Source organism: Strongyloides ratti, assembly GCF_001040885.1.
Source record: "Strongyloides ratti genome assembly S_ratti_ED321, chromosome : 2".
NCBI classification, from domain to species: domain Eukaryota; kingdom Metazoa; phylum Nematoda; class Chromadorea; order Rhabditida; family Strongyloididae; genus Strongyloides; species Strongyloides ratti.
The window spans coordinates 13428044-13455621 of record NC_037308.1 but is presented as its reverse complement, the minus strand read 5'-3'; the positions used below and the strand labels follow the sequence as shown (position 1 = coordinate 13455621).

Below are 27578 nucleotides of genomic sequence, written 5' to 3'. Positions count from 1 at the left end.
AATCTTATTATTTTTAAGTAAGGTTCCAGTGAGGAATTCAGAAGTCGGTAAGATTAAATATCTAAAAAACATTTTTCTAATTTTATTGAATTACGCTTTAAAATAGAGATAATAGCAAAAAGTTTTTTTATTTTAATTTCTATTATTTTTTATATAAAATCTTTTTTATAAACAATTTTAAGAGGTAAAAGAATTTTGATTATGAATCCGACGCACTAAATTTTCAAACATTACATTTTAAGAACGGTTTATAAAAATTTTTTTTTAATGTAGTTTACATCTTTTATATCGAAAATAACAATACTACTAATCATAATGATATTACAACGTTTAATTTTGTTTTAATTATTATCTTCTTATTATATATAAAGGGATACCATTAGATGGTGATTGAACTATTTCAGGGATATGTTTAACATAATCAGGATGTCTTTTAACAATTAATTTATATCTTCTTAATATCCAAATTAATATAACTTTTACTTGATTCATACCAAATTTCTGACCAATGCAATTTCTTGGACCAGCACTAAAAGGTGTAAAATCATATTGAGAAATTTTTGAAATATTTTCAGGAAGAAAACGATCTGGATTAAATTTATATGGATCTGGAAAAATTTTATAATTAAAATTTGAATGTTGCGGTGCAAAAATAATATTTGATTGTTTCGGTAATAATGTCCCACATACTTCAGTTTCCTCTTCCAAAGTTCTAATAAAGTATGGAAGTATAGCATGCCTTCTAAGAGTTTCTTTTAAAAACATGTCTAAATAAGGTAATTTTCCTAAATCATCAGCTTTAACATCTCTTTCTTCTTCTCCAAAAATATCAAATATTTCATCATATAATTTTTCCTGAATGTTTAAATTTAATCCTAATTCCCAGCAACTAAAAGAAAGTAGTGATGAACTTGTATCGTGTCCAGTAAAAAGAAATGTATTTACTTCTTCAAAAATATCATTATAATTCCAATTATTTTCTTCTTTTAGTTCCAAGAGCATTGATAAAAAAGTGTTATCATTATATTTACCATTTTTTTTATCAAATTCAATAGATTTTTGATTAATAACATCATGAGCAAATTTGTGTAGTATTTTTAAAACACGATCTCTTTCAAAACCATCACCAAATAAATAATATATTGGTTTTATTTTATACAGTGGCATTCTAATAAATTTAAGGTTAAGTTTGTGAAATTTTCTTATTGCTTTAATATATTCATGATCATGATTGTCTTGTGCATTTATTTTTACTCCCATTGCAGTATCTTAAAATATGTTATATTTAATTTTTTTTTTAACATTTATAATTTACCACAAATAATATCAAGGACAGCTCTTTTAGCATAATCAAATACATTAATTTCTTCTCCAGAATCAGCAAATTGTTCTAATTTATCTACAAAAATTTTACTTTCATTATTATAAACTCCAAAATATTTTTTAAGCATATTGTAATTAAATGTTGGAGTTAAAATTTTTCTTTTATTTCTCCATTTATCTCCATCTGAAATCAATAATCCATGCCCTAACCAATCAGATAAAAAATCATAAGTATCTCCTTTGCTTAGTTCTGTTTGACTTTCAAGAATTTTTTGACAAACTTTTGAATTAATAGGTAAGATTAATAATTTATCACCAATCCAACAACTTCTAACATCATCATTATTCTCTAATCCTATATTATATTGTTCTTGAAGAAAGTTTACAAAGTTTTCAATGTTTCCACCTAATTGTAAAATATTTCCAAGAATAGGTAAACCTTTTGGTCCTGGTATCTTTTTGCCTAATTCAATTCTTCGTACTCTTTCATTCCACCATTTTAAAATATTATCGCTATTTTTTAAGATATATAATGTAAATAAAAATATAAAAATATATATAAAAATCATTAATTGAAAAAGTTAAGTAAAAAGGTTTACTAAAAGCAAATTTTAATTATATATTTTCTTATCATTATATTAACAAAGCCTTATATATATATGTATGTATCGTTTAATAATGTATTAAAGAAAAACGTTGTATCATTTACACTCTTATATTATATTGGTTAGAAAAAAAAATTACCTATTTACAAGTATCTTTTCGTGATGTAAAAATTAAATAAGGACCCTCTTTAGGACAGTATGTCACTTCAGCAATACCTTTAACTTCTTCAAAAGGCCTTTTAGCATTTAATTTAAATTTACGTAACATCCAACACAAAACTACTTTAACTTCATTCAGTGCAAATTTTTGTCCTATACAATTTCTTGGACCAGCACTAAATGGTGTAAAATCATATGCATTTCTTTTTGCAACATTTTCAGGTAAAAATCTATCTGGATCAAATTTATATGGATCTGGGAAGACAGTTTCATTATAATTAGCAATAATTATTGGAAAATTAAAATTTGTTTCTTTTGGTAAAGTATACCCACAAACTTCAACTTCATTTATAAGTCTTCTAACAATAAAAGGAATTGTTGGGAACATTCTTAATGTTTCTTTAATAACCATTTCGGTATATTTTAATTTATTTAAATCTTCTGGTTTTACATCTCTGTCATCATTTCCAAATATATCATAAATTTCATCATAAACACGATTCTGAATTTCTGGATGACATGCTAATGACCACCATAAAAATGCATGAAGACTTGAAGTTGTATCATGACCAGCAAACATAAAAGTTTCAACTTCTTCTCTAATATCCTCATCAGACAAACTATTTTCTGCTCTAAGTTCAAGAAGATGAGATAAAAATGTTTCCTCTTTAATTACTCCATTATTTCTTCTAAATTCATCAATTTTTTCTTTTACTACATTAGAAGTAAATTTAGTTAAAGTTTTTAATATTCTATCTCTTTCAAATCCTCTACCAAATATATAATAAAAAGGTTCAAATCTATAAAAAATATTTTTAAAAAACATTGATGTTAATGCATTTATTCTTCCAACAGCTTTAATATATTCATGATCATGATTATCTTGTGCATTTACTTTTACTCCCATAGCAGTATCTAAAATGAGAAATTAATTTACAAAATTATTAAATAATAATTTACCACATATCATGTCAAGTGCAGCTCTTTTAGCAAATGGATAAACTTCAACTTCAATATCTTTATCACAATATTTTTGAAAATGAGTCATCATAATTTTACTCTCATTATTAAATGAATCAAAATATTTTTTTAACATATTAAAATGAAATGTTGGTGTAAGCATTTTTCTTCTTCCTCTCCATTTATCACCATCAGATGTTATCAAACCATATCCAAGCCATTTAACTAAAAATTTATAAATAAATCCTTTTCTTATTTCAACAGAACTATCAAAGATTATCTTTCTTGCTTCAGCTGTCAAACCTTGAACAACTAAATCATCACCCATCCAAAATCTTCTTAATGAATCACCATTTTTTATTCCAATATTATCTTCCTCTTGAATACGTCTCACAATATCTTCAATATTACCTTGAAATAAATTAGCATTACCAATGATAGGAATTCTTTTTGGACCTGGAATTTTTTCTCCAAGTTCAAATTTTCTTTGTCTAGCTTTATACCAACTAATAATATTTTTAATATTTTTAAGTATAAGTATAATAATTAAAGTTAAAATAATAGTGGTTAAAAATGACATAATGATGTAAAACTAATTAATAATCAATTTTTTTGTAAAACTATAATAAATTAAAAATAATTTCTTATTAATATTAATTTTTCAAATTCATTATAAATATAATATTTTATATCTTTTACTAATCACTTAATTTCCTATTTGTACAAGAAAAAGTGATAACAGTTTTAATGAAATATATAAAAAGCGGAATTAGTTAATTTTTTTTTATGATAAGAAATTTCTTTTTATGGTACAAGGTTAAATAATTATTATGCATATTATAATGACAATATTTTTTAAAAACAATGTTTTATACGAAATTATTTATTTATTGTGAAAAGTTGTTTTTAGTTAATTGATTTTCTAAATTTTAAAATTTTTGTTAAATCATAAGTTTTGAATATACAAAAATTAATGGTAAACAAAATTTTTCCTATTTTTCAATAAAAGTATTAAATAATAATAATATAATCGTATAAATAAAATAGAATAATAATTGGTTATTTTAACATTATCTTATTTGTAGATTCTTTTGTTCATATTTAATAATACTTTCTTCAAAATCTTTTTTGAAATATTTATCTATATTTGTTATCATTTTTAATAGTAAAACATAATTCAAAAAATTCTTACATTTTAATCAAATATAATTATTACAGAATCAAAAAAAAAAATAAAAATAATTTGCTTATTTTTGAATAAGGATAAATTATATATTCTAATGCAAAAAATACTTTATATATAAAGTTGTATTATAAAAGTATAAAATTATTAAAAGTATTTTCAGCATTACTTATATTTTTTAATTTAAATAAAATGATTATGAAAAATTTTTAAATTTTAATTGATATTATTTTTGAAATAATATAGGTGAACAAAGTTGGGATAAACGTATTAATTTTAATTGAGCAATTTAATTTATTAAAAATATCGTCAAAGTTATAATAAAGTAATTTTTTTTTATAAAGATTTTTTAAAACATTTTAAATTGTTTTATGGAATTTAGTTATTATAATAATCCAATTAAATATTTATAGATTAAATAAAAATAGCTTATAAAGTGTATTTCCTAATTCATAAAAAAAAATTTAAAATAGTGAAATAATTTAATTATAGTTACATTAATATTTTTTTAAAGTATGTATAAAAAAATGTTATTTAACTTATAATATAAAAGTATAATTTTTATTTTTTTAAAAGTAATATATGATTATCAAACATCAATAGAAAATTTATTAATGTTTAAGATACTGTATTTCCTTTTTTTTAACATTGTTCGCAAATTTTTTCCTTCTTTTCTTCAATTTTTATGTTACTGCAACATTTACAGGAATCACAGTTGCAAAGGTTATTTGGTTTACAACATTCACAAATTTTTTTTCCACAACAATTGCATGAATTACAACATGAACATTGATTTAATCTGAATTTCTTACAAATTCTGTTTTTTTCACAGTCACATCCACCACAACATTTACAGCATCCTGATGTTGTAAAACATTTACAATTAGTTTCATTTCCAGCAGCACCTAAAGTTTATACATAATTGTTTAATAAAAAAAAAAAAGGTTAAACTTACAACATAAACAATTATTTGTTTTAATGTCCATAGTAAAATATCCAAATTATTTAACACTAAACTTGTTAATATTTTGAATTTTCATTTTTCTTTATATATTCGCAAACAAGGATACAAAAGTAAATATTATTACAGTATACTAACTCTTATCATCTAATAGATAAGGAAATATTCATTATAAAAAATTTATATAACCAAATGATAAACATTTTTTACCAAGATAAGCAATTAAATATATGATAAGAAACATAGATAACTAAAATTTTGCCTTATCAGTGGCAATTAATATTATTTTTATCAAACAATTTCTAACAATAATAAACATCATCATATAATTATTGTAATACTAGAAATAATTTTTTTTTTAAATAATATTCATTCAAAAACAGTTAGACGTTTTTTCGTATTCATAACTGTAATTTTAGTTATTGCAACTAACTTAAAATTTTGTTTATATTTTGCAATATTCAGTATATTACCAAATAAATGAGCTTTAAATTCATTATTCATAAATAAATATACAAAAAAATTGATTGATGACTTAAAAACTGATACCCAATCTGAGGGATCAGACATAATTACACTTAACTAGAAAAAATAATTTTAAAAAAATTTTAAAATTAATTATTCATACATTTTTATAAGCAAGTGATAATAAAGATATAAAACTTGGAAAAGATATTGTGACTGATGAAACAAAAGAAATTATTGCAATTGTTTTTACACGTTGGTAAGTTTTTAAATCTCTTAAAAAAAATTATTTATAATATTATAAAAATAAATTACTATAGATACCTTTTTTCTTGATCATTTAAAACTGTATTTTTTTGTTTTGTAACACTTTTTTTTCTAAAAAATAAAAATAATAATAATTAAAAGTTAAGCTTACTTATTTAAAGATAATTTTAAGGAAAGTTTTACATGATATAAAACAATTACTGTAAGTATAAAACATACAACATATCCAATAATATTCATAATATATATGTAAACAACATAAATATTAGTATATGATGCTTTTCTTCCACACCAATATTTTGTGATTACATTTCTATTCATATATGCTAAAACAAAAGCAGTAGTCATTCCTAAAAAAACATATCCTAGGCAAAAAATTATTGGTTTAACTTGACTACCATTAAAATGTTTTTTGTATATTACAGGAAATTTTAATGCTACAATTCTTTCAATACCCATGACAAGTGTTACAATATGTGGAATTAATGAACCTAATAATCCCATCCAATTACATGAAAACAAAGCACAGGACCAATATGTTTGAATTTTATGAATTTGGTATGCTAAGACAAAAGTATACATATTTGATCTTATATAACCTTGCAAAAAAACACGCAAACAGTTAGCTAAATCACCAATACACAATAATATTATTAATCCACCATGTTTTATAAAATATTTTGATGAAATTAAAGCTGATAAAAGGACACAATTAATAAATATACCACCACTTCCAATTCCTATATTTATACGTTGATATATTAATAAATCTTCAATTTTTTTGTTATCTTCATAATTTTTTTCCCATCCATCTGGTATTGTTATGTTAAAATCCATATTATTCATAATAGCATAGTTATAAAATAAATTCTTATATATTTAAAAAAAAATACCATTTATTATTAAAACATTTTATTTTAAAACAAATTTTGAAATATTATCAAATTAGCTTTTAATTTATTATTTAATTTATTAATGATTTTTTTTTAATATGAACTTTAAACATTTATTTTAATTCTATAAAACTATCTATTTTACATTAAACATCTTATTTAATTATCAAGAATAAATTAATCATTTATAATTATAAAGTTGTAAATATTTAATATAATTATTTCTAATAATTTAATATATATTATAATATTTTAAAATAAATTATATTTAATTTATCATAACTTTTTTAATATCTTTCCTTTTTTATTTTTTTTTTTTTTTTTAAAATTTTACCATTTTATATATTTATATAAAGGTAAATAAAAATCAATACTTAACAAAAGTGAAAAATTAGTCATAAATGTTAAAAGTGTCATAGAAAAAATTAATAGAAACAAACAAAGAGTATAAGCTTTGACGTTAATAATTTTTTTTTATCTATCCTACGATAAGAAGCTTTTTTTCGTATAAAATAAATATTAAAGATAAATAATGTTGTAAATATTTAGGAAACTTGATATCATTTATTTCAAATTTTTAATTTACAAATTATAAATAATTATTATTTTTTAAAATTTATTATGAAAATGAACAAAGGAAATGAAAAAACTATTGTGGAACCTGTCTTTAATGATATTGATTTAGAAAAATCATCTCCAGAAAGAGAATCACCACCACCACCATATCAAGAGATTGAATCTTCAAATGTAAATAATATTTATCCAACAATATTAAATATACCTTCAAGACCAATGAATGAAATAAATATACCACCTGTCAATAATGACACAATTATCACAACAACTATAATACATGAAAAATGTCGTCATAAAAAATGTTGTAAAAAAGAGTTATCAAAATATTCAAAAAATTTATTATGTAAACAATGTAATGTAAGTATATAATTTCTATTTGATAAACTTTTTTTATTTTTTTTTGACATTTAGACTATTGTACAAAGTACATTATCATATGAAAAAGGTTCACGATTTAAAAAAATGTTAATTCTTTTTATTGTGTTATCACTTATTTGTCCTATTTTTATCATTTTCTTATTGATACTATTAATGTCAAATTGGTGTAGTGATATTACTCATCATTGCCCATATTGCCATAGTATATTAAGATTCAATGATAAATGCTAACAAAAATTTTTAAATTGTTATATCAAAAATTATAATCATTTTAAATATATTTTATTAGTAAATCTAATAAAAGTTAAAAAATTACTAATATGTATTTTTTTTTGTATTTTTAAAAGTAAATAAAAAAAAAATAAATTAATAATATCAAATAAATTATATATTGTATGATTGTTCACAAAAGTTTGTAGCAATCATACTATTTATAAAAATATAAAAAAATAAATTAAAAAAAAGTCACTTTTTAATTTTTGATTGCTAAAGAATGATGACAACAACAAAACAACATAATTACTTGTAGTTTTAAATTAAAGTAAAATGAATTAAATTGAAATATGTTTCAGTTATTTGCATTATTATAATTTTTTTTATCATTTAAATACAAATATTATCAAAATAAATTGCTTGGTTTTAATTAAATTAAATATAAACAATTTTTTTGTTTTCTATTTTTTTTTATGATAATATAAAGTATGTCACAATTTTGGTTTTTAAATGTTTTAACAATTTTTAAAACTTATTTATTTTTTGTAATTTTGTATATTATATTTTTTAAAGTAATAAATTTTAAGCAAGCAAAGTTCATAGTGCTTTGAGTTTTTAAAAAAAAAAAATTTTTACTAACAATTAATAAGAAGGTTTTTTTGATAAGATATCACTTGACGAAAGATATATATATTTATATTTTAATAATATAAAAACATGAAAAGTACTATTCAATGATGTATAAATGTAATTTAAATTTTATTAACAAAGAACATTTACTTGATAATAAAATAATTTATTCACTTTAGACTTATCAGTTACATCTTTTATAATTATTTTTAACAATTTTTCATAAAAACTATTTATTTTTTTTTCTAATTTTATATTTATAAAATAATCGTATTTTATCTAACACTTGATTAACTATTTTATTTAGATAATAAAAAAAAATATAATTTAGAAATTTTTTATACATTTTAGTATTTGCAACAACTTAATTTTAAATACGTTTCTTAATCCATCAATAGAACTCTATAATATTATGTTAAAGAATACTTTTTTTTTTAAATTTATTATTTCATAAATATACACTAACTGATATTATTTTTAACATAAAATTATTCATACCTTACATCATTTTTTCAAAAATACTTATTTACAATCATTTCATAATACCAGCAATAAATTAATGTTCTTTAATTATAAAAATGTAGAATTAAAATACTTATTTACGTATAATTTTTTTTTTTAATATTAATAGTAAATTGTATAGTATTGCTTATATTTATTAAAAAAATTACATAAATATATGCTTTAAAAAATTATGAAAAAAAAAAATAAGATAGTAAAATATTTATAATTTATATTATAGTATAATTATTATGATGACATCTTTAATAAATAATACTATTATGAATGTTTTATATATTGTGACATTTTCATACTTCCTATTATTATATATAATATTACTTTTTTACTACAATAAGTTTAATATATATATACATAATTATTTTGAATAAAATATAAATAATTAGTTTCAAAATATAATTAAAAGAATAATTTTATACCAAATATTGTAATTTTGTAAATTATATTAAATATACTTACTTTTTATTTTTGATCAATGTCAACAAAATATTTAATTATATCATATAAATTATTTTCTTATTTTATTGTTTTTAAAAATTTATAATCTATGTTATATTATTGAATGTTAAAAATATATTTATTGTAATTAAAATAAATAAATAATATTAATATAATTAAAAAATAGTTATATTTAATAATGATAATTATTTTATGCACGAAATAATCACATTTTTTGTAGAACACTACAAACTACTAAATTTTTTCGATTATAATCTCAATTATAGTTTATATCACAAAATTGATAAGTAACAAAACAATTTTTATATACTTCTCACTCTCATATATTAAATATTTATATTTCTTTTTTTGAACTTTTTTCATAGATATTTCAACAAATTTTTATTAAAATTTAGCATGGTTTTTTTGTAATTATTTATATAATAAATAAAGTTATTACACTTTATTTATTTTTTTTGTATATATTTATGTTAATTTTTAAAAGTTTAAAAAATAATAAATATAACTAATAAAATAATTTTTTTATTATCTATATTTTAACTTTAGTATTTTATGGGTTTTTTTTTAGTTTTTAAAAAAAAATATTAACTTTGTATATGTTTTATTATAATGAATGTAGAGAATCTCGAAATTGTTGGTCTCAATAATGATCGTTGTCTTGTTTGCAATGCCTTTTCAAAAGGAGTTCACAATAAATGCAGGTTTGTTTCATTTTAATTAAAATTTTCTATAAATATATTTTATAACAAATCTTTAATTATTTTAATCTCTTCTTTCTTATCTTTATCTAAACTTAATACTTAACTTTCAGGAGTTGTCGTGCTTGTGCTGGTAGGTAAAAGTTATTTGTTATTTTGAATATATCATATAATAAAAAAAAATTTATTTATCCTTATTTTTAGCTTTTTATAAGAGAGCTGTTGTTTTGAATGCTTCATATAAATGTAAAAAAGGAAATTTTCAATGTATAATTGATCATAGTAAGACATTTATTTATAAATAATTATCTTAATTTTTTTTTTATAATATATATTGTAGGTAAAAAAATTTTATGTAAAGCTTGTAGATTTCAAAAATGTAAAAATATAGGGATGGTATTAAAACGTTCTGTTAATAATAATGATAAATCTGAAGATGAATTATGTATTGACTCATCTAAGATAAAGTCAAATAATAAAAACGATGATAAAACTTTTAACTTATTAACAAATCTTACAATTTCATCAAGTATTAATTCTTTATCAAAAGATATGTCTGTTAATTTAAATGATATCATTTATCAAATTAAAAAAATATTTAATAAGAATAGTTTTTGTAATGATAATCAATTATTAATACATGATACATGTCTTCAAAATACAATAAAAGCTATTGGTAAATTTTGTAATTCTTTAAAAATGAATAGTTATAATATAATGCCAGAACCAAATATGGAAGAAATTCAACGTAATATATTATTTTGGAAAAAATTTATAATATTAACATCTGAAATGTTAATTGAAATTCCAGAATTTTCTATATTATCTTATCAAAATAAAATGCAACTTTTTAGACACTTTTGGCCTTTTTGGTTTATACTTTTTCGTGTTTGGAGAGCAATTGAAGTATTTGGACCAAATATGGAATTTCCTTGTGCTTATCTTGATGATAATGGTTTTGTAAAACTTATACCTTTTAACGATACAAATCCTAATTTGTCACATGAAGATATTGAAAAAGTAGCTAAACATATAAATCCATTAATAACTTATCTTGCTGATTATATTTATACGCCGTTAAAATCTGTCAACCCATCAATTGTTGAAATTGCATACTTAGCAATACAAAATTTATTTACCAATAAAGATACAAAAAATTTTTCAACAACATTTTATGAAAGAAATAAAGTTTTATTAGGTACTTCATGTAATGAATTACATGAATATTATATAAAAACAAAAAAAAATGATAATTATGTTCAAAGAATAACAAATTTAATGAAAGTATTTTTTTCAATTTATCGTTTTATAGAACAAGCTAATGAATTTTCAATTATTGGTAAGATTCTTGAAATGTATCAATGTAATGTATTTAAATCTGAAATTTCACCTTCTGTTGTAATATAAATGACAAAAAGAAATAAAGATTAAAAAAAGTATGAAAAAAATAAATATATATTTTATTTTTGATATTCTTTTTTAAATCATCAACTTTTATTAATTATGAAGAAAAAAATTAAAATAGTTTCAAAATATTAATATTATCATTTTCATGCATATTTACATCAAAAAGAACATCATTTTTTATATTGGAGTTAATAAATATAATATGTATAATAATTCAAATATTATAATTTTTTACATGATCTCAAGGAAAAAACTTTTTTTTTCATTTATTTTTATATTGATAAAAATTAATTTTTTTTTATTAAAAATATTCTTCTTTTTATAGTTTTAAAATATTACATTTCTTTAAGTAATAAAAGAAATTAATTTTTTTTTAATTTTTTATTCTTTGTACTATTTTTAAATATTCATATAAAGAAAAAAAAATACTATTAATTTTCTAAAAACATTAAGTTTTATTGCAAGTTTTAGTATTATGAAATGATACTAATGCAAAAAATTAAAAATTAATTTAGTAAAAATAAAAAGGTAATAACTTTTTTTTTTATTAAATAATTATCAACGTCATTTATTCAATTTTTTTTTATATATTTATAAATTAATTTATTTATATTGTCTTTATAAATATTTAATTTATTTACTATAATATTAAATATTATTGAATTTTGAAGATCTAAGACCAGTATAAATTAGTAAAATTTTATTATTCTCATAAATTTTTCTTATCAAAAGAATGGTTTTTTTACTTATAATAATTATACATTTTAAAAATATAATAAATTATGTATACTAATAAGTGTACTTAATTTATTAACAAAGTATATCTTTTTGCATTTTAAATATCAAAAAAGAAAAAAGCACCTATTTATAATGAAATATATTAATATATTATTTAATTAACTTTAAATACCATAAATATATACTTTATTAATTATTTTTATTTTAAAAATATTTATAATCGTTATATTCTTAATATATAACGAACAAAAAATTTAGTAACAACAAAATGTTACATTTATTCATTCATTCTTCTAAACATAACAATTATTTTACAAATTTTTCAAGTTTGGATTACTTAAAATATAAAGATATTTCATATGCTTATTATATTTTTGCTATCATTTATGTCTGTTTTTTTATTATTATCATTATTGTTGCATTAATTATTATTTTCTCTATTGATAAAAATAATAATGTATATACTAATATTAATAATAATTCTAATAATGAACTAGAAGAAGTTAATGGTGAGATAAAAACTTTGAATGTTGTAGTAAATTGCAATTCTAATTCATATTATGATTCTGATAATGATATACAATTATAGGAAGATTATATATATTGGCAATTCTTACAATATAAAAATTTTACATACTTATATTTTTTAATTCTAATAATATTTTTTTTTATATTAAATAATGACAACATAATATTTAATTAAGAAAAAATAAAATTTATCAACATCAGTAACACACGTCATTTTTGAATAATACAATTTTAAAATTCAAAACAAAAATTTATTAAAGTACATAAAAATATAATTATAAATCTTTAATTATGTGGAAATTTTTTTTTAATGAAGATATTTTTTTTTAAGCAATGAATGAAAAAAAATTTATGGCAAATAAAGTAAATAAGAAAAGTAAAGAAAAAAATGAAATAGTTATATCAATACCAATAAAAAAAGGTGAACCACTTGGTGTTACACCTAATGAACAATTAATTATTGTTCAAATTCAATCTGGAACAAAAAGTGAAGAAAATTTACATATTGGTGATCAAATAATTGCTTTAAATGGTATTAAATTAAAAAATCAAAATCATTTAAAATATTTGTTATCTTTAGCTTCACCAATAGCTAATATTACTGTTATAAGAGATGATAAAAAATCTAAAAATATGGAAAGTAACTTATCAATTCCATTGGATAGAAGGTGTAATATAACAAGAAGAGATGGATATAAATATGAATTAATTACTATTAATTTAATTAAAGATAAAAAACTTGGTCTTCGTATTCGCCATTTTCAAAACCGTGTTTTAGTTTCTAGTGTTGAACCTTTATCTATTTGTAGCGCACATTTAAAAACTGGTGACCATATATGTGATATTGATGGATTACGAGTAACAGATAAGAATGTTTGTAAAAAACTTCTTACTTCTTTACTTAAAACAAATAAAAAAGTTTCATTAGTTATTGAAAGACCAGATACTCCTGAAACTATACAATGGGCAAATAAAGTACTGGAAGCTCCAGAACTTCAACAACCATCTGTTAAAATGAGTGAAGATGTTGTAAAAATTGCTATGAGAGAACGTTCAAGACTTAAAAGTTATGGCCCACCAGAAAAATCTTTACTAAGACGTGATAATTACCTTATCGACAAAACCGTTACCTTTGAAGAAAATATTTATGAATATAAAATTACATCTGACTATGATGGAAAAAAACTTCGTTCAGTTCGCAAAGAATAATATACATATAAACTTTTAAATGCTAACATTTTTAATGAATAAAATATTTTATGTACTTTATAATAAAACAATTTTAAATATTTTCTTTTAATTTTATGTTAAATGATATAAGTCTTAAAAATTATAAAATATTATTAGTTTTTTAATGATAATAATTAACTTGCATATTATTAGAATTAAAATAAATTAACCTACATTTTAAATTAACTAAATTTAATTAAAATACCAATATTTATATCGTCAAAAATTTTTATATTAGTAAATTATTATTTAATTAACTTTAATTTAACTTACTTTTTATCAAATAAAAAATTGCAAATTAGGTATAATTAAGAAAGTTATAATTTATTTATCTAATCATAAAACAATTTTATAAAAAATATATTTTGTTTTAAAGATTTCTAAAAATTATTTGCTTACCATTACATAAAATATCATTGAAATTTCTTTAAATTGAAAAAAAAAAGATAAAGATAAATATACTTTTAGTGTCATAAATAATATTTATTTGTTTTAAAACATTACAATAAATATAAGTTAAAGTGACCACCTAAATTTGTTGTCATATTCTAAAGATTTATTGAATAAATTACAATTTAAAAAAAAAAAAACTTTTTATAAAAAAGATTTTAAATAAAGTATAATTTTGTTTAATATGCCATAAGAAGATACTAAAATTTTAAATTTCATTCACTAATGTTTTTCATTATAATATATATAGTTTTATATTTTAATGTAAATTAATTAAAACAAAAAAAATTTCATAATTTGACATTAAACATTTTCACAAATGAGAAAATTTTTAATGATGTAAAGCATTAATAAATTATTTTTTATTAAAAAAAAAGTTACACTACAAAAATCTGAAAGATAAAAATTATCATTTCATTAAACTTTAACTAGAAAAGTACAAAAGTAATAAATAATTAAATATGCTATTAAATTAAAATAAATAAATTTTTTTTAATAAAATGTACATTTATTAATTTTAAGTATATACATTTTTCTGTTAACAAAGAATTTAATTTTTTTTTATAAATATATTAGAAATGAACCTGAAAAGTTTGATGAAAAAAAATTTGCTTTCTAACTATTTAAAAACAAAAATATATTATATTTTATTATTTTATTTAAAAATATATTTATTAAACAATAACATTCATTAAAATTTTCTATATAGCACTTTTTTAAAAACACTTTATCTGAGTATATTTTCATATATATATATAAAAAATATAACAAATATTGACTAATAAATTATTTTACATGAATTATTCTTACTTTTAGACAACTTTTATTTTTATTATATTATATTATTCTTTATAATATTTACATATCAAAAAGTACAACATATCTTTTATTTGATCTTTTTTAATAATAACATAATAAAGATGTAAAAATAAAAAAATTATTTCATAAAAATATTTTAAAATTTTTTTCTCATAAATTGATTTGTAATCCCAAAGAGGATTCTTTTGGAGCCTCAAAAGAAGCTTTTTTTTTTATAACAACGTTATTTTCCATTTATGAAAAAGTATTTTTTTTAAGTAGCTAAAGTAAAAGTGGGTGTTTTTAGATGCTTATTTGTTTATATATGTCTTCTCATTTATCTTACAATAGATTTAAATTTTTGTTAAATAACAATAATCGTGTTTCATTAACGTGTTTTTTTATTGTTTATAGCAAAAAAAATAATTAAAGTAGCTTAAAAAATCATTACTTTTGAACTATTTTATATATCGTTTTTCACAAAATTCTTACTATTAGATTAATGAATGTAAAATCTATTTTGTTCTCTGCACTGTAAAAAGAAACTAAATCTCAAAACGGTTTTTAAAAAAATTTCATCACAGGGAATCGATCTGAATAAGATGTTTTCTTAATAGTGATTCATGAATTCCATCTAAACATAATTCTTATTACAATTAATTTAATAAATTTTTCAATATTTTTTAATGTACTATTATATTTTTTATTCCTACAAGCATAAAACATTTTTTAAATTGTATAATTTTTTTTTACACCTTAAGAACCAACTTCTAAATTAAAATTAATTTTTAAATTTCTTACATCATGTACTTCAAATTCCTTCTTGTCATTCTTTAAATTTAGATATTTATTATCTCCATTTTAAAATAAATTATTAACTTTTTTCTTTTATCAATTAATTTTTTAAATTTTCCTGTCAGGAGCAAAATTAAAGGAATTAAATTTTTATATTTTTAAAATGGCTTATTTATATCATTATCTATCATAAGGCATCTTAATCATTGTATTTATCTTTAATTATAGTTTTATATTTTTAAAATTTTACTCTTAAACTTTAATATTTTTATTTTGCTAATAAATGATTTAAGAATTATGATTTCATTATGAAATTTTAATATTCTGTTTAAGAAGATCTTTTGTACAGTTATGTGATTTTTAAATTTCAATTATATATATTTTCAAAAATGTTATTAATTTTTTTAATAGTTATTTGTTAGAATGAGATTTTAAAAATAATATCTCTTATCATTATACTAATTAATTTCATATTTAAAAGTATTATATAAATACTTTTATTGTAAAAATTCATTTATAATAATACTATTTTTTTTTGTATTTATAATAATTATTTTCCTTTAAAATTTAAGAAAATGTCAAAATAAAAATTAAATTAAATTAAAAAAATTATAAAAAAATAAATTTATACAATATAAAAATCCATTATATGCAAAATAATAAGAAAAAAATATTTATATAAAAATTGATTATTACTAAAATTTTCCCATATATTTTATTATATATAATTTTGATTCAATGGAGAGATCTCAGTTACTACCCTTTATATTTTTAAATATTATAAATATTACATAAACTTTTTTAATTCTTTTTTTGGAAGAATGCCACTCAATATGCATTAGAGATTACTCTTAGAGATGTAAAATTGCTCCATCAATGATACATCATCATGTATTAAAATATTTCAATTATTATTGAATCACCTATATATAATTTAAAAAATTTATATCATTTATTTATTTCTTTAAATTTATATATATGATTGTAATTTATTTATTTATTTTTTTTTATAATTATCTATTTTGTTTATCATACCCAAAAATCTAATATTAATATAAATTAAAAATTAATATTAAAAATTTGTTATATGTATATAATATATCACCTTTCAAGTAATCGTCTATTATTTTATCTTATTTTAAAAAGATATTATTTTATTTAGTGTTTATATATATGTATATGTATATATATGTTTAAATAAATCAATTATTTGTACAATTGTTTAATAATAATATAGTGCATTGATAATTTATCATCAAAAAAATTTGTTTATCTTTTAAACATATCGTCATTACATAATTATTTTCGTATAAATACTTGAAATGTGTTAAAAGTCACTTAACATATATTATTGTTTTTTTTTCATCAAAATTTTTTTTTATTAATAAATTATTTGAACAAATTAAATATGTATTTAATCAAGAGATATTTATTTTGTTAACAATTTCTTATAAACAAAATACCTTCTATAATAATTATTTAATTTATTTATGTCTCATTGTTTCTAATGTAATCTATATCTTTTGTATATATATAAAATATCTAGTATTTTTCTTATATACAAATTATTATTATCAATTTTTAAAATAATATTTAATATAATTTTAATTTAATTTTACAGTTTACTTTAAATAGTCTTTTTTTATTATTTAATATCAATATATTAATATTATAATTATAAAATCATAATCGATCAAGTTTTATAAATCAACCATCATTACAAAGGAAAACAATTATATATACTAATTATTATATTAATATATTTTTTAAGTAAAAATGGTAACTTTTTTTTAGATTAAAATTTTTAAAAATTTTTATAGTCATTTTTTGGGTTTGGTCAATCAGCAGATATACAAATAATACTCAACAATGAAGATAAACTTAGGACAACAAAAGTTAAACTTGAAGATGGAAGAATTGAAAAAAGATTTCTTTTTTATGATGGTGAACCTATTGAAGGTGAAGTTGTGGTAAAATTAAAAAAAGCTAATCAAAAATTGGAACATTATGGTATTAAAATTGAATTTATAGGATTAATAGGTAAGTAACAATTTTATTAAATTATATAAAATTTTATTCTTTCACTTTTTTTAAAGAAACTTTTTATGATAGAAATAATCAAAATGAATTTATTTCACTTAAACGTGATTTGGCAACAGCTGGTGAAATTCTACAACAAAATACACGGTTTAATTTTAGTTTTTTAAATGTTGAAAAGCCATATGAAAGTTATATAGGAAATAATGTTAAATTACGTTATTTTCTCAGGGTTACTATTGTTAAAAAATTTTCTGATATTGTTAAAGAATTAGATATTGCCGTTCATACTTTATCAACTTATCCAGAACGAAATACCAATATTAAGATGGAAGTCGGTATTGAAGATTGTCTTCATATAGAATTTGAATATAATAATTCAAGGTTTGTATTAATTTATAGTTTTTTTTTGTCTTAAATAATTACTTTCTTTTTTATAGATATCATTTAAAAGATGTTATTGTTGGTAAAATATATTTTCTCTTGGTACGTATAAAAATAAAGTATATGGAAATAGCTATAGTAAAACAAGAAGTTGTAGGTAATGGTGCATCAACATTTCGTGAAAATGAAACATTAGCAAAATATGAAATAATGGATGGTTCTCCAGTTAAAGGAGAAAGTATTCCAATACGTTTATTTTTAAACGGATATGATTTAACACCAACATTAAAAGATGTTGGTAAAAAATTTTCAGTTAAATATTTTTTAAATCTTGTTCTAGTTGATGAAGAAGATAGAAGATACTACAAACAGCATGAAATAACTTTATGGAGAAAAGTAGATGAAGAATTAAGAAAAAAGAATTTTACTCAAAATGGTGGTGAAAGAATTACTGATAGTAATCCACCTATTATGGAAACTAATTCTAATGATATTAAAAATAATGATGATGAGATATTAGATGATGATGAGGAAGATGATAGTGAAAATCCAACATCAACATTATAAAGATGTTATTAAAATTTTGCCAAAACAAAAAAAAAGAAGTTTATTCATACTAATTTATCTGTAGTTTAACTGTTTTTTATTGTTAACATATTTTGCCACTTTTTTTTTTCATATAAACAAAATAAATAAATTATATATTTATTAACTTTGAACTTTTAATCATACTATGGTAGTAATGTTTCAAAGATTATTTAAAATATGACAACAAAAATATTTTATATATGTATGACTTGTGGTTTATTACATAAAATTTTTAATAGAAGGTTTAAAGAGGGTCTCTTAAAGTACAGGAAAGTTAATAAGACAAAATTTTAAATTATATATTAATAATATAACACCATAGTTTAATGTACTTTAAATAATTTAATTTTTATTTTTTATTTTTAACTTTGAATAATAATTTGAAAATCCCTTTCCCCTTAATCTCTATTTGATTGTTATTATTATGAAAAATCTTCCTTAAAAATTAAAAGCTCCAAATTGTGACTGTGTTTTAATAAAACTAAATAAAAATATTTGCTTTCTAATTACCCTGATTTGGGAAAAGAAAAGAAAATATTTAAGGAAAGTCTTTATCCCTCAACTATTTAATAGTCTTTTCTATTAAGTTAATTTATATCTTAAATTATCTAGAAATCTTTTCTTTTTGTATAATTGGGATTTGATTAAAATAATAGATATATACAAAAAATTTTAATAAGGCTTTCTTTTAAATACTTAAAATCTATTTTAATATTATAACATACAAAAAATGTAGCATATATATTTTTTATTTTAACCAAACATCATCATCTTTATTTTGATATTTTAAAAATATTTTGATGTTTCAATCAGTTTATAAATTAAAATAATTTATTTGTAAAAATAATTATAATTCATTAAAATTTATTTTTAATCAACATTCAAAAATAAAACAATATTTAACAAATGATGAAAACATAAAAAAAAGTATAATAACTTACACAAAACGTTTTTAATGTTTTTCCTATAAAGTTTAAAATTAATTATCTCCAAAAATATTTTGTACATAATGATTTACATCATTATAAGATACATCAAAACATTTTTAAAATTTTTGTTATCTACTTTATCTTTTAAACATTAACTTGTCAAATTTTTATTGTCTTCCTAGACAAACTCACGACGATTATTAAATTTTATTTATTTCTTTTGGCAAATTCTATAGTATATATATATTAGTTATGTTATATAGTTTTTTTTTTCCTGAACTTTATTTTCTTAAAGTATAAATAAATTTATCAAAAGAAATAAAAGAAGGAAACATAATAAGGTAACTCTTTTAACATTTTGTTTTTTATTTTATTATATTTTTACCTTATAAATTAAATAATTTCAAAAAGAAAAATTAATATAAAATAAGTATAAAAAGTTTTTGTGTTAAAATATTTATTTATTTTTTTTTATTTCCCTTATACATAGACATATTATCCTTTAAATTACATCTAAAATTAATAAAACATTAAATATTCAAACCATATCAATGTTTCTTAAGGATAAAAATATTCTCTCTTATTATCTTTTATATTTTTAAGTGTGATGATTATAATTTTTCATTCATATTTAAGAATATACCCTAATAGATAAGATAAATTTTTATCAACTTCTTCTAAATATTTATATATATATAAATATTGTGAAATTAAAATTTTGATATTTCTATTTTTCTTCCATAATCTTTTTATCAAATAAGAGAGATTTTTTTAATTATTTTATTTTAAAATTTTTAGATGAAATTATAATTTATTATTTTATATATTAAAGATTTTCATTTATATATGAAAAACTTTAAAATTTATTTAATTATTTTTTGTTATCATTACCTAAGGTAAACTTTTCTTACTATTAAATTTACATTAAAATAATATTAATTTAGATATAATATATATTATATTAATCTAAAATAATATATTAATAATTCATTTTTATCAACTAAATTTGATAAGTTTATTTACAAAAAAAAAAATTTTTTATTTTAAATTAATAAAAAAACGTGTTTTTGTAGAATAATTACAATATTATTTTTATCAAACATTTTTCAATAAAAAATAAAATTTTCGCTTATAGTGTACTTTTTTTTATATAACATTTGCATATTATTTTAACTATATATCCCTTATTTCATTGAAGTAAGACTTTATAAAACTTCTACACATACCATAAATATCCTCTTATTTGATTAATCTTCTCTCTGAAGTAGTGTCTTAGAAAATTCAAGAACTTTGACAAGACTCATTCTTTTATATAAAAAATTTTTTGACTACTTTCACTTTTATTTTTAATACTTTCTTGAAACTTTTTTAGCTTCCCTATCAATTAAAATTTTTAGGTGTTTAACAAATATTATATATAAAAAAAAGATATATATTAAAAACATAAAATTTGTGACATATTTTTTTTTTATTAACTATTATAAATACATTTTTTTTTACTTATATTTTTATATTCATTTTATTAAAAATATAGTTATAGACAAATTAAATTAATAATAATGAATGTCATATACAAAGATACAATTTTTCATTTAACTACTTCAAATATACCAACTATACCTGTAGTTATTAATTTTTTATTTCCATTATTTTTAATATTATCAAATACAAAAATAACGGGTGGACATTATATTGATGATAGTCAATATGACGAGGTATGTTTTATTCTTTTTTATTTTTATCACTTAAAATAACCATCTTTTCCCCATTAATAATATGGAAAAAATTTTTTTTGGTTGTTTACATAAAATAAAAAGTAAAATGATTTATAAAAAATAATAAGGAAAAATCATTATTTAATATATGTTAATTTTAAAAAGTTATTAATATAAATAAAAGTAAAATAAAATTATTTTTTGTTATTTATTTAGTATTTTAACTTTACTTTTTTTTTTATAATATAATTTTAATTTTTATTTAGATAATGAAGGAAGTTAATAGAAAAAAAGGAAGACTTAAAAGAGATTTAAATAATAATATAGAAAATTCTGCTCAATTTGTTAATCATTATTATTTACCAAGTCAAAGAGAAAGTCATACAAATATTGTTAGACCTATACCAAAACCTGATGAAGGATGTACTATTAATAATGATACTCTTGCTAAGGTTAATTATAAATTATTATTATTATAATCTTTTTTTTTTTATAAAAATTGTATTTTTTTTTAGACTGTACTTGAACAAATCATGTTAAATTATGATAGAAAAAATGTTCCAAATGCTAAGGGTGTTGATGTACAGGTTGATTTAATTATTCAGGCAATGTCATCTATTAATGAAAATTCAGCCAGTTTCACAACTGATGTTCTTTTTTCACGTAAATATAAACATTTATTTATTAAAAATAAAAATGGAGTACTTTATAAAAATTACTACAAAATATTAATATATATATTTTTTTTTATTCTTAAAGTACAATAACATTATTTATTTATTATTAATTAAAATTAAATAACTTATAAGTAGCTTTTAATAAAGTACTTCATATCCTTCAAAATGATTAATTAAAATTTTTATTACTTTTTTTTTTTTAGAAATTTGGGAAGATAAAGGATTAAATTTTGAAAATATTACAAGGTAATTCTAATAATATTTAATATTTTATAAAATAAAAAATTATTATTTTTTTTTTGTAGATGTTTACCAAATTTAACTTTATCACATAGAACAATTGATGATATATGGTTACCTAATGTATGCTTCCAAAATAGTAAAAGTACATATATTCATAACTCACCAACACCAAATATTTTTCTTCTTATTTATCCAAATGGAACATTATGGGTAAATTATAGAGTAAAAGTAAGTTAATATATAATAAAAAAAGTTGAAAAAAATATATTACTTAACATAAACTATAAAATTATTTAAGGTTGAAATACCATGTGAATTAGAAATGACAACTTTTCCAACTGATTATCAAAAATGTGAAGCAACATTTGAGTCATATTCATTTAATATAGGTAAAGTTCGCCTTAATTGGTATGAAACTGGTGTTGTGTTAGCATCAACAGGAAAATTACCAGATTATGATTTGGTACGTTGTAGTTGGCAAAAAAATCAATTCTCCTATCCAGCAGGTCAATGGGATCAATTAAGTGCTACATTTTATTTTCGTAGAGCATTTGGTTATTATATTCTTCAATTATATATGCCAACATATGCCTCAGTATTCATAAGTTGGATAGCATTTTGGTTAGACCCTAAATGTCTTCCAGGAAGGATTACTCTTGGTGTTAGTGCATTAATGGCTTTAACATTTCAGTACGGTAATGTAGCAAGAAGTTTACCAAAAGTTTCTTATGTAAAAGCATTAGACGTTTGGATATTTGCTTGTATGGTAAGTAATAATTTAACTTTTAAAATAAGATAAAAAGAAATAAAAAAAAGGGGGTTGGGTGAATAAAAATATGATAGAGAGAGAGGAAATAAATAAACAATGCGTGATTGTAATGTCATAGATAAAATAAATTAAATTCTTTTAGGGCTTTATTTTCTTCTCATTAGTAGAATTGGTTATTGTTGGTCACGTTGATAAACATTATAAAGGAAATGATAAAAAAAGATATATTGAAGATACTTATGACCATACTCAGGGAAGAAAATATTCTGATGTTAAAAAAAATTCATATTTAAGAATGAAACATAGTTTAGGTGAATCAACAAATAATCTTAATAATGAAATGAATGATATAAGACTTCGAAATATGATATGGCATCAAAAAACTACTACAAAATCAAGTAAAATTACATCAATTGAAGGTACAAATTCACCAGATAATAATTTTAATAAAATAAATAATACAATACCAATACCATTATTATCAAATGAAAATGGACAATTATATTCAGTTGGAAGATTAACAATTCCTAGTAGTAGTTTAAAACGTTTAAAACGTAAACGTAATCTAGAAATTGTTGATATGAATTATGGTACAAAACCATCATTTATTGAAAAATTTACAACATGGAATTCTAGTGAATGGACTGGTGAAAAAGTAGATAAATTTTGTCAATTCTCATTTCCTATTGGTTTTATATTATTTAATTGTTTCTACTGGATATATTATACAACAGTATCACAAAAACAATTTCATGCTATGGTTGATGAGAAATCAGTTATTGGTAATTGTGCATTAATGTAATAAAAAGTTTTAATTATACCTGTAAATAAATTAATTATATTAAAAATTTTTATATATCCTTTAAATAAATAATATTATACCTATTTATAAATGTAATGTTAAAAATTTTTCTTTTTACTTAAATTGATATAAAGTTATATTATTTACATTGTATATCCTTATTATCATCTTATGAAAGATGTCATTTTTGATAAATTGACAGGTTTTAAGTAATAGAATTTATTGTGACAATGAGTATAATTTAAACAACACCTCAAAGGTATATTAGAAATATATCCTTATATTATTGACAATAATAAAAGATTCATTTAATTAATAAAATAGTTTAAAGTTTAAATGATACTTTTATAATATTTATCCATAAAATATGATATTTACAATTATTTTTATTCTTATTTTTTCTTATATATCATTTATTACTACAATAAAAAATGATAATAATAATATTCAAGTATCAAATTATTTAACAATGAATTATATACCAAAATTTGGAAAAAAAAATGATGCCAAATATAAATTTATAAATAATGAAGAATTAAAACTTATAAATCAAAATGAAAAGAATATTATAAATATACCAGAATATTATTATAAAAAAATCGAATTACCTCAAAAGACATTGTTAGAAGAGACTAAGCAATTGTTAGCAGTTGAAAAAGAATCATTAACAAATGTTTTATCTATGTTTAAAAACGTCCTTTTATGTGATGGAAAAGGTTGGTGTAATGATAAATGGTAAGTTTATACTTTTTCCAATAAATAATGATCATTACTTTATCTTTCATAAATCATTTTAAAACATCATTTTTAACATTATAAGATAATTTATTAGTAATTGTGTTTAGTGATAAAAAAAAAATAAATGAAAAAAGATTTAATATCACTTATAAATACTATTTAGAAAGTTTATTCTTTATACAAATGGCAAGCTATTCTATTCGTTAGCTGGTTTCATGTATACATATATATATAAATCTGCACTTCGCAAAAAAAAAAAGAAATTTTTATATGGAAATATGTAAATGTATTCTCTCTATTGTCTTTTAAATTAAAATTACTTTATATTGAGATAAAAAGACAAGTTGATAAAAAAAAAAAATTTCTTTTACTTCTATTCAATAATAGTGAGTATTACTTGAGATGTAATCCAAAAAGTTTGTATGAACAATATTAATAATAAATTGATCAAATTTTTTGCAATTCCTAAACATTTCCTCATAATCTGTGTTATATGAAAGATAATTTAAATTACCATCAATATCTGAAAGAGAAAAAAAAAAAACTACCATAATAAATATATATAATATTTTTATCTTACCAATCCAATAATAACCAAAAGTAGGAGTATCTTCTTCCATTTCACCTCTTAAAAAAATCATTAAATCTTCCCAATTATCATAATTTTTTGATATCACACCATCATTAAGACACTCAATAATATTAAATTGCATCCTCAATATTTATAGTTAGTAGGATATATGAGAAAAAAAAAAACTATAGTACTACTAAAAAAAAAAAAAAAATTTTTCTAGTATGGTTTATATTTGAACCTAAAAAGTATAAGAAAATTATAAATAAGGAGGGGGTATTATATGTTGTAATAAATAAATACATATAAAAGAAAAAATTTATAGTGATAAAAAGACATTTAATGATGATTTGTTTATTGTGAACAAGTTTAGATAAAAGTGCAGGGAAAACTTTTATAAACTCTAACTATATTTATATTATATAAATTGTAACAATAAACATTGTATATGCATGTTTGATTCATCCAAACAAAAAAAATGCTAAATATATAACTTTCTGTATAATAAAATATATTATTTTAGTTTATAATTTTTGCATCTAACGTTATTTTATACATCAATAGTAAATAAAAATGTTAACTTTTTATGTTTAAAATCATGACTATCTTATCTTTTTTTATGATAAATGTATATTTTTTTTTTTAGTTGTAATAATAATAAGAAAAATAAAAGTGAAATAAGGCAATCACCTAAATCATATAGAATTGATACAGTTACAATTCAATCACCAACATTAATATCTATGAAACATAATGATAGAAATAATATAAAGGTAGATGAAATTAAATGTCCAAGTGTTTGTATGCCTAAATGTACAACAAAATGTTTAAAAGCATATATTTTTTTAAATAATCCCAATTATCCTTTTAATATGAATCCTAATAAATATTCAGCTAAATCAATATCAGAGGCAGTTCCGTTATGCCATCCACTTTGTATGCCAAAATGTCACGATAGTTGTTTAGATGAGATATCCTCAGATGATTTAAGATCTCCAAGACCATTAGTATGTAGAGAAGCTTGTATGCCTAAATGTTCTCCAGCATGTGTTGCATCACCACCATCAATAATACCATGTGAAAGACCATTAATGGATCCTAAAAGATGCGATTGTTCACCTGGATATGTACAATGTTCTGAGAAAACATGTTGTATGAGATATAAAAAAATGGCAATAAAATATCGAAATTTATTACCTAGTTATTTAGATGCAGATGATGAAATTAAAAAAAATTTAGATAAAAATGATTTATTTTTAGCAAAAGATGGATTAGTTCCAGATAATTATATAAATGGTAATGAAACAAATATTTATATTAATTTATTAAAACGTTTATGGAATATGGATATGGATAATAATAAAAATAATATGGGAGTTGCAAAATTATTTAATTCCCAATTTGAAGAAGGATCTGGAATAGATATTTAATCACGCGATTTTTCAAGATGTCAGTATATTATCATTATTACTTTTTTTATATGACAAATAAGTAATAATAATGAAAAACCATTAAGATAATGAGAAGATAATTCAATAATAATAAAAGAATATACGTATATATTAATCTACTATTTGAATAGTCATAAAAGTACCAAAAATGATAATCATCCTCAAACAATAATAAATAATAAGTATATATTTATATAGATTGAATGTTTCTTATTCTTTATAATAAAAATAAAACCTTATAAAACATTTTAATATCAAAAGTATTGTAAAAATATAATATTATAAATAATAAAAATAATATGTATATCGCATACTTAAAAATCTTTAATAATACATATATATATATATATATTATCATAATAGAAAAAGTTTCTAAAAATATTTTTCTTTTATATATTATAATATTTTCTAATACCTTTTTAAGAAATGAAAAAAAAAA

At 19.1% G+C, this 27578-nt stretch overlaps 12 protein-coding genes across 12 annotated transcripts; 7 read left to right on the top strand and 5 right to left on the bottom strand.

Moving 5' to 3' along the window:
• Positions 1–348: 348 nt before the first annotated feature.
• On the bottom strand, positions 349–1892 carry SRAE_2000428800 (Cytochrome P450 4V2; the record flags this gene model as incomplete). Its single annotated transcript, XM_024643139.1, has 2 exons — positions 349–1268; positions 1316–1892. 2 exons carry the CDS (start codon positions 1890–1892, stop codon positions 349–351), a joined length of 1497 nt encoding a protein of 498 aa, XP_024508840.1.
• A 175-nt stretch (positions 1893–2067) lies between these two features.
• On the bottom strand, positions 2068–3627 carry SRAE_2000428700 (Cytochrome P450 4V2; the record flags this gene model as incomplete). The annotated part of the gene is made up of 2 exons (XM_024643138.1): positions 2068–3002; positions 3048–3627. The coding sequence occupies 2 exons, from the start codon at positions 3625–3627 to the stop codon at positions 2068–2070; spliced, it is 1515 nt and encodes a 504-aa protein (XP_024508839.1).
• A 1245-nt stretch (positions 3628–4872) lies between these two features.
• Positions 4873–5216, bottom strand: SRAE_2000428600 (Hypothetical protein; the record flags this gene model as incomplete). Its single annotated transcript, XM_024643137.1, has 2 exons — positions 4873–5135; positions 5186–5216. The coding sequence occupies 2 exons, from the start codon at positions 5214–5216 to the stop codon at positions 4873–4875; spliced, it is 294 nt and encodes a 97-aa protein (XP_024508838.1).
• Positions 5217–5560: 344 nt separating this feature from the next.
• SRAE_2000428500 (Hypothetical protein) lies at positions 5561–6769 on the bottom strand (the record flags this gene model as incomplete). The annotated part of the gene is made up of 5 exons (XM_024643136.1): positions 5561–5773; positions 5820–5931; positions 5981–6034; positions 6075–6273; positions 6322–6769. The coding sequence occupies 5 exons, from the start codon at positions 6767–6769 to the stop codon at positions 5561–5563; spliced, it is 1026 nt and encodes a 341-aa protein (XP_024508837.1).
• A 668-nt stretch (positions 6770–7437) lies between these two features.
• On the top strand, positions 7438–8001 carry SRAE_2000428400 (LPS-induced tumor necrosis factor alpha factor domain-containing protein; the record flags this gene model as incomplete). Its single annotated transcript, XM_024643135.1, has 2 exons — positions 7438–7749; positions 7804–8001. 2 exons carry the CDS (start codon positions 7438–7440, stop codon positions 7999–8001), a joined length of 510 nt encoding a protein of 169 aa, XP_024508836.1.
• Positions 8002–10200: 2199 nt separating this feature from the next.
• SRAE_2000428300 (Nuclear hormone receptor, ligand-binding, core domain and Zinc finger, nuclear hormone receptor-type domain and Nuclear hormone receptor, ligand-binding domain and Zinc finger, NHR/GATA-type domain-containing protein) lies at positions 10201–11696 on the top strand (the record flags this gene model as incomplete). Its single annotated transcript, XM_024643134.1, has 5 exons — positions 10201–10292; positions 10403–10422; positions 10494–10571; positions 10630–10965; positions 11014–11696. 5 exons carry the CDS (start codon positions 10201–10203, stop codon positions 11694–11696), a joined length of 1209 nt encoding a protein of 402 aa, XP_024508835.1.
• Positions 11697–13313: 1617 nt separating this feature from the next.
• Positions 13314–14171, top strand: SRAE_2000428200 (PDZ domain-containing protein; the record flags this gene model as incomplete). The annotated part of the gene is made up of 1 exon (XM_024643133.1): positions 13314–14171. The coding sequence occupies one exon, from the start codon at positions 13314–13316 to the stop codon at positions 14169–14171; it is 858 nt and encodes a 285-aa protein (XP_024508834.1).
• Positions 14172–15220: 1049 nt separating this feature from the next.
• Positions 15221–19223, top strand: SRAE_2000428100 (Vacuolar protein sorting-associated protein 26B; the record flags this gene model as incomplete). The annotated part of the gene is made up of 5 exons (XM_024643132.1): positions 15221–15233; positions 18007–18014; positions 18056–18275; positions 18332–18656; positions 18713–19223. 5 exons carry the CDS (start codon positions 15221–15223, stop codon positions 19221–19223), a joined length of 1077 nt encoding a protein of 358 aa, XP_024508833.1.
• A 2509-nt stretch (positions 19224–21732) lies between these two features.
• SRAE_2000428000 (Gamma-aminobutyric acid A receptor/Glycine receptor alpha family and Neurotransmitter-gated ion-channel transmembrane domain and Neurotransmitter-gated ion-channel family and Neurotransmitter-gated ion-channel ligand-binding domain-containing protein) lies at positions 21733–24379 on the top strand (the record flags this gene model as incomplete). Its single annotated transcript, XM_024643131.1, has 7 exons — positions 21733–21888; positions 22155–22340; positions 22404–22551; positions 22769–22811; positions 22871–23036; positions 23107–23574; positions 23720–24379. 7 exons carry the CDS (start codon positions 21733–21735, stop codon positions 24377–24379), a joined length of 1827 nt encoding a protein of 608 aa, XP_024508832.1.
• Positions 24380–24848: 469 nt separating this feature from the next.
• Positions 24849–25118, top strand: SRAE_2000427900 (Hypothetical protein; the record flags this gene model as incomplete). The annotated part of the gene is made up of 1 exon (XM_024643130.1): positions 24849–25118. The coding sequence occupies one exon, from the start codon at positions 24849–24851 to the stop codon at positions 25116–25118; it is 270 nt and encodes an 89-aa protein (XP_024508831.1).
• A 376-nt stretch (positions 25119–25494) lies between these two features.
• On the bottom strand, positions 25495–25830 carry SRAE_2000427800 (Hypothetical protein; the record flags this gene model as incomplete). Its single annotated transcript, XM_024643128.1, has 2 exons — positions 25495–25640; positions 25698–25830. The coding sequence occupies 2 exons, from the start codon at positions 25828–25830 to the stop codon at positions 25495–25497; spliced, it is 279 nt and encodes a 92-aa protein (XP_024508830.1).
• A 484-nt stretch (positions 25831–26314) lies between these two features.
• SRAE_2000427700 (Hypothetical protein) lies at positions 26315–27118 on the top strand (the record flags this gene model as incomplete). The annotated part of the gene is made up of 1 exon (XM_024643127.1): positions 26315–27118. One exon carries the CDS (start codon positions 26315–26317, stop codon positions 27116–27118), a length of 804 nt encoding a protein of 267 aa, XP_024508829.1.
• Between the last annotated feature and the right edge of the window lie 460 nt (positions 27119–27578).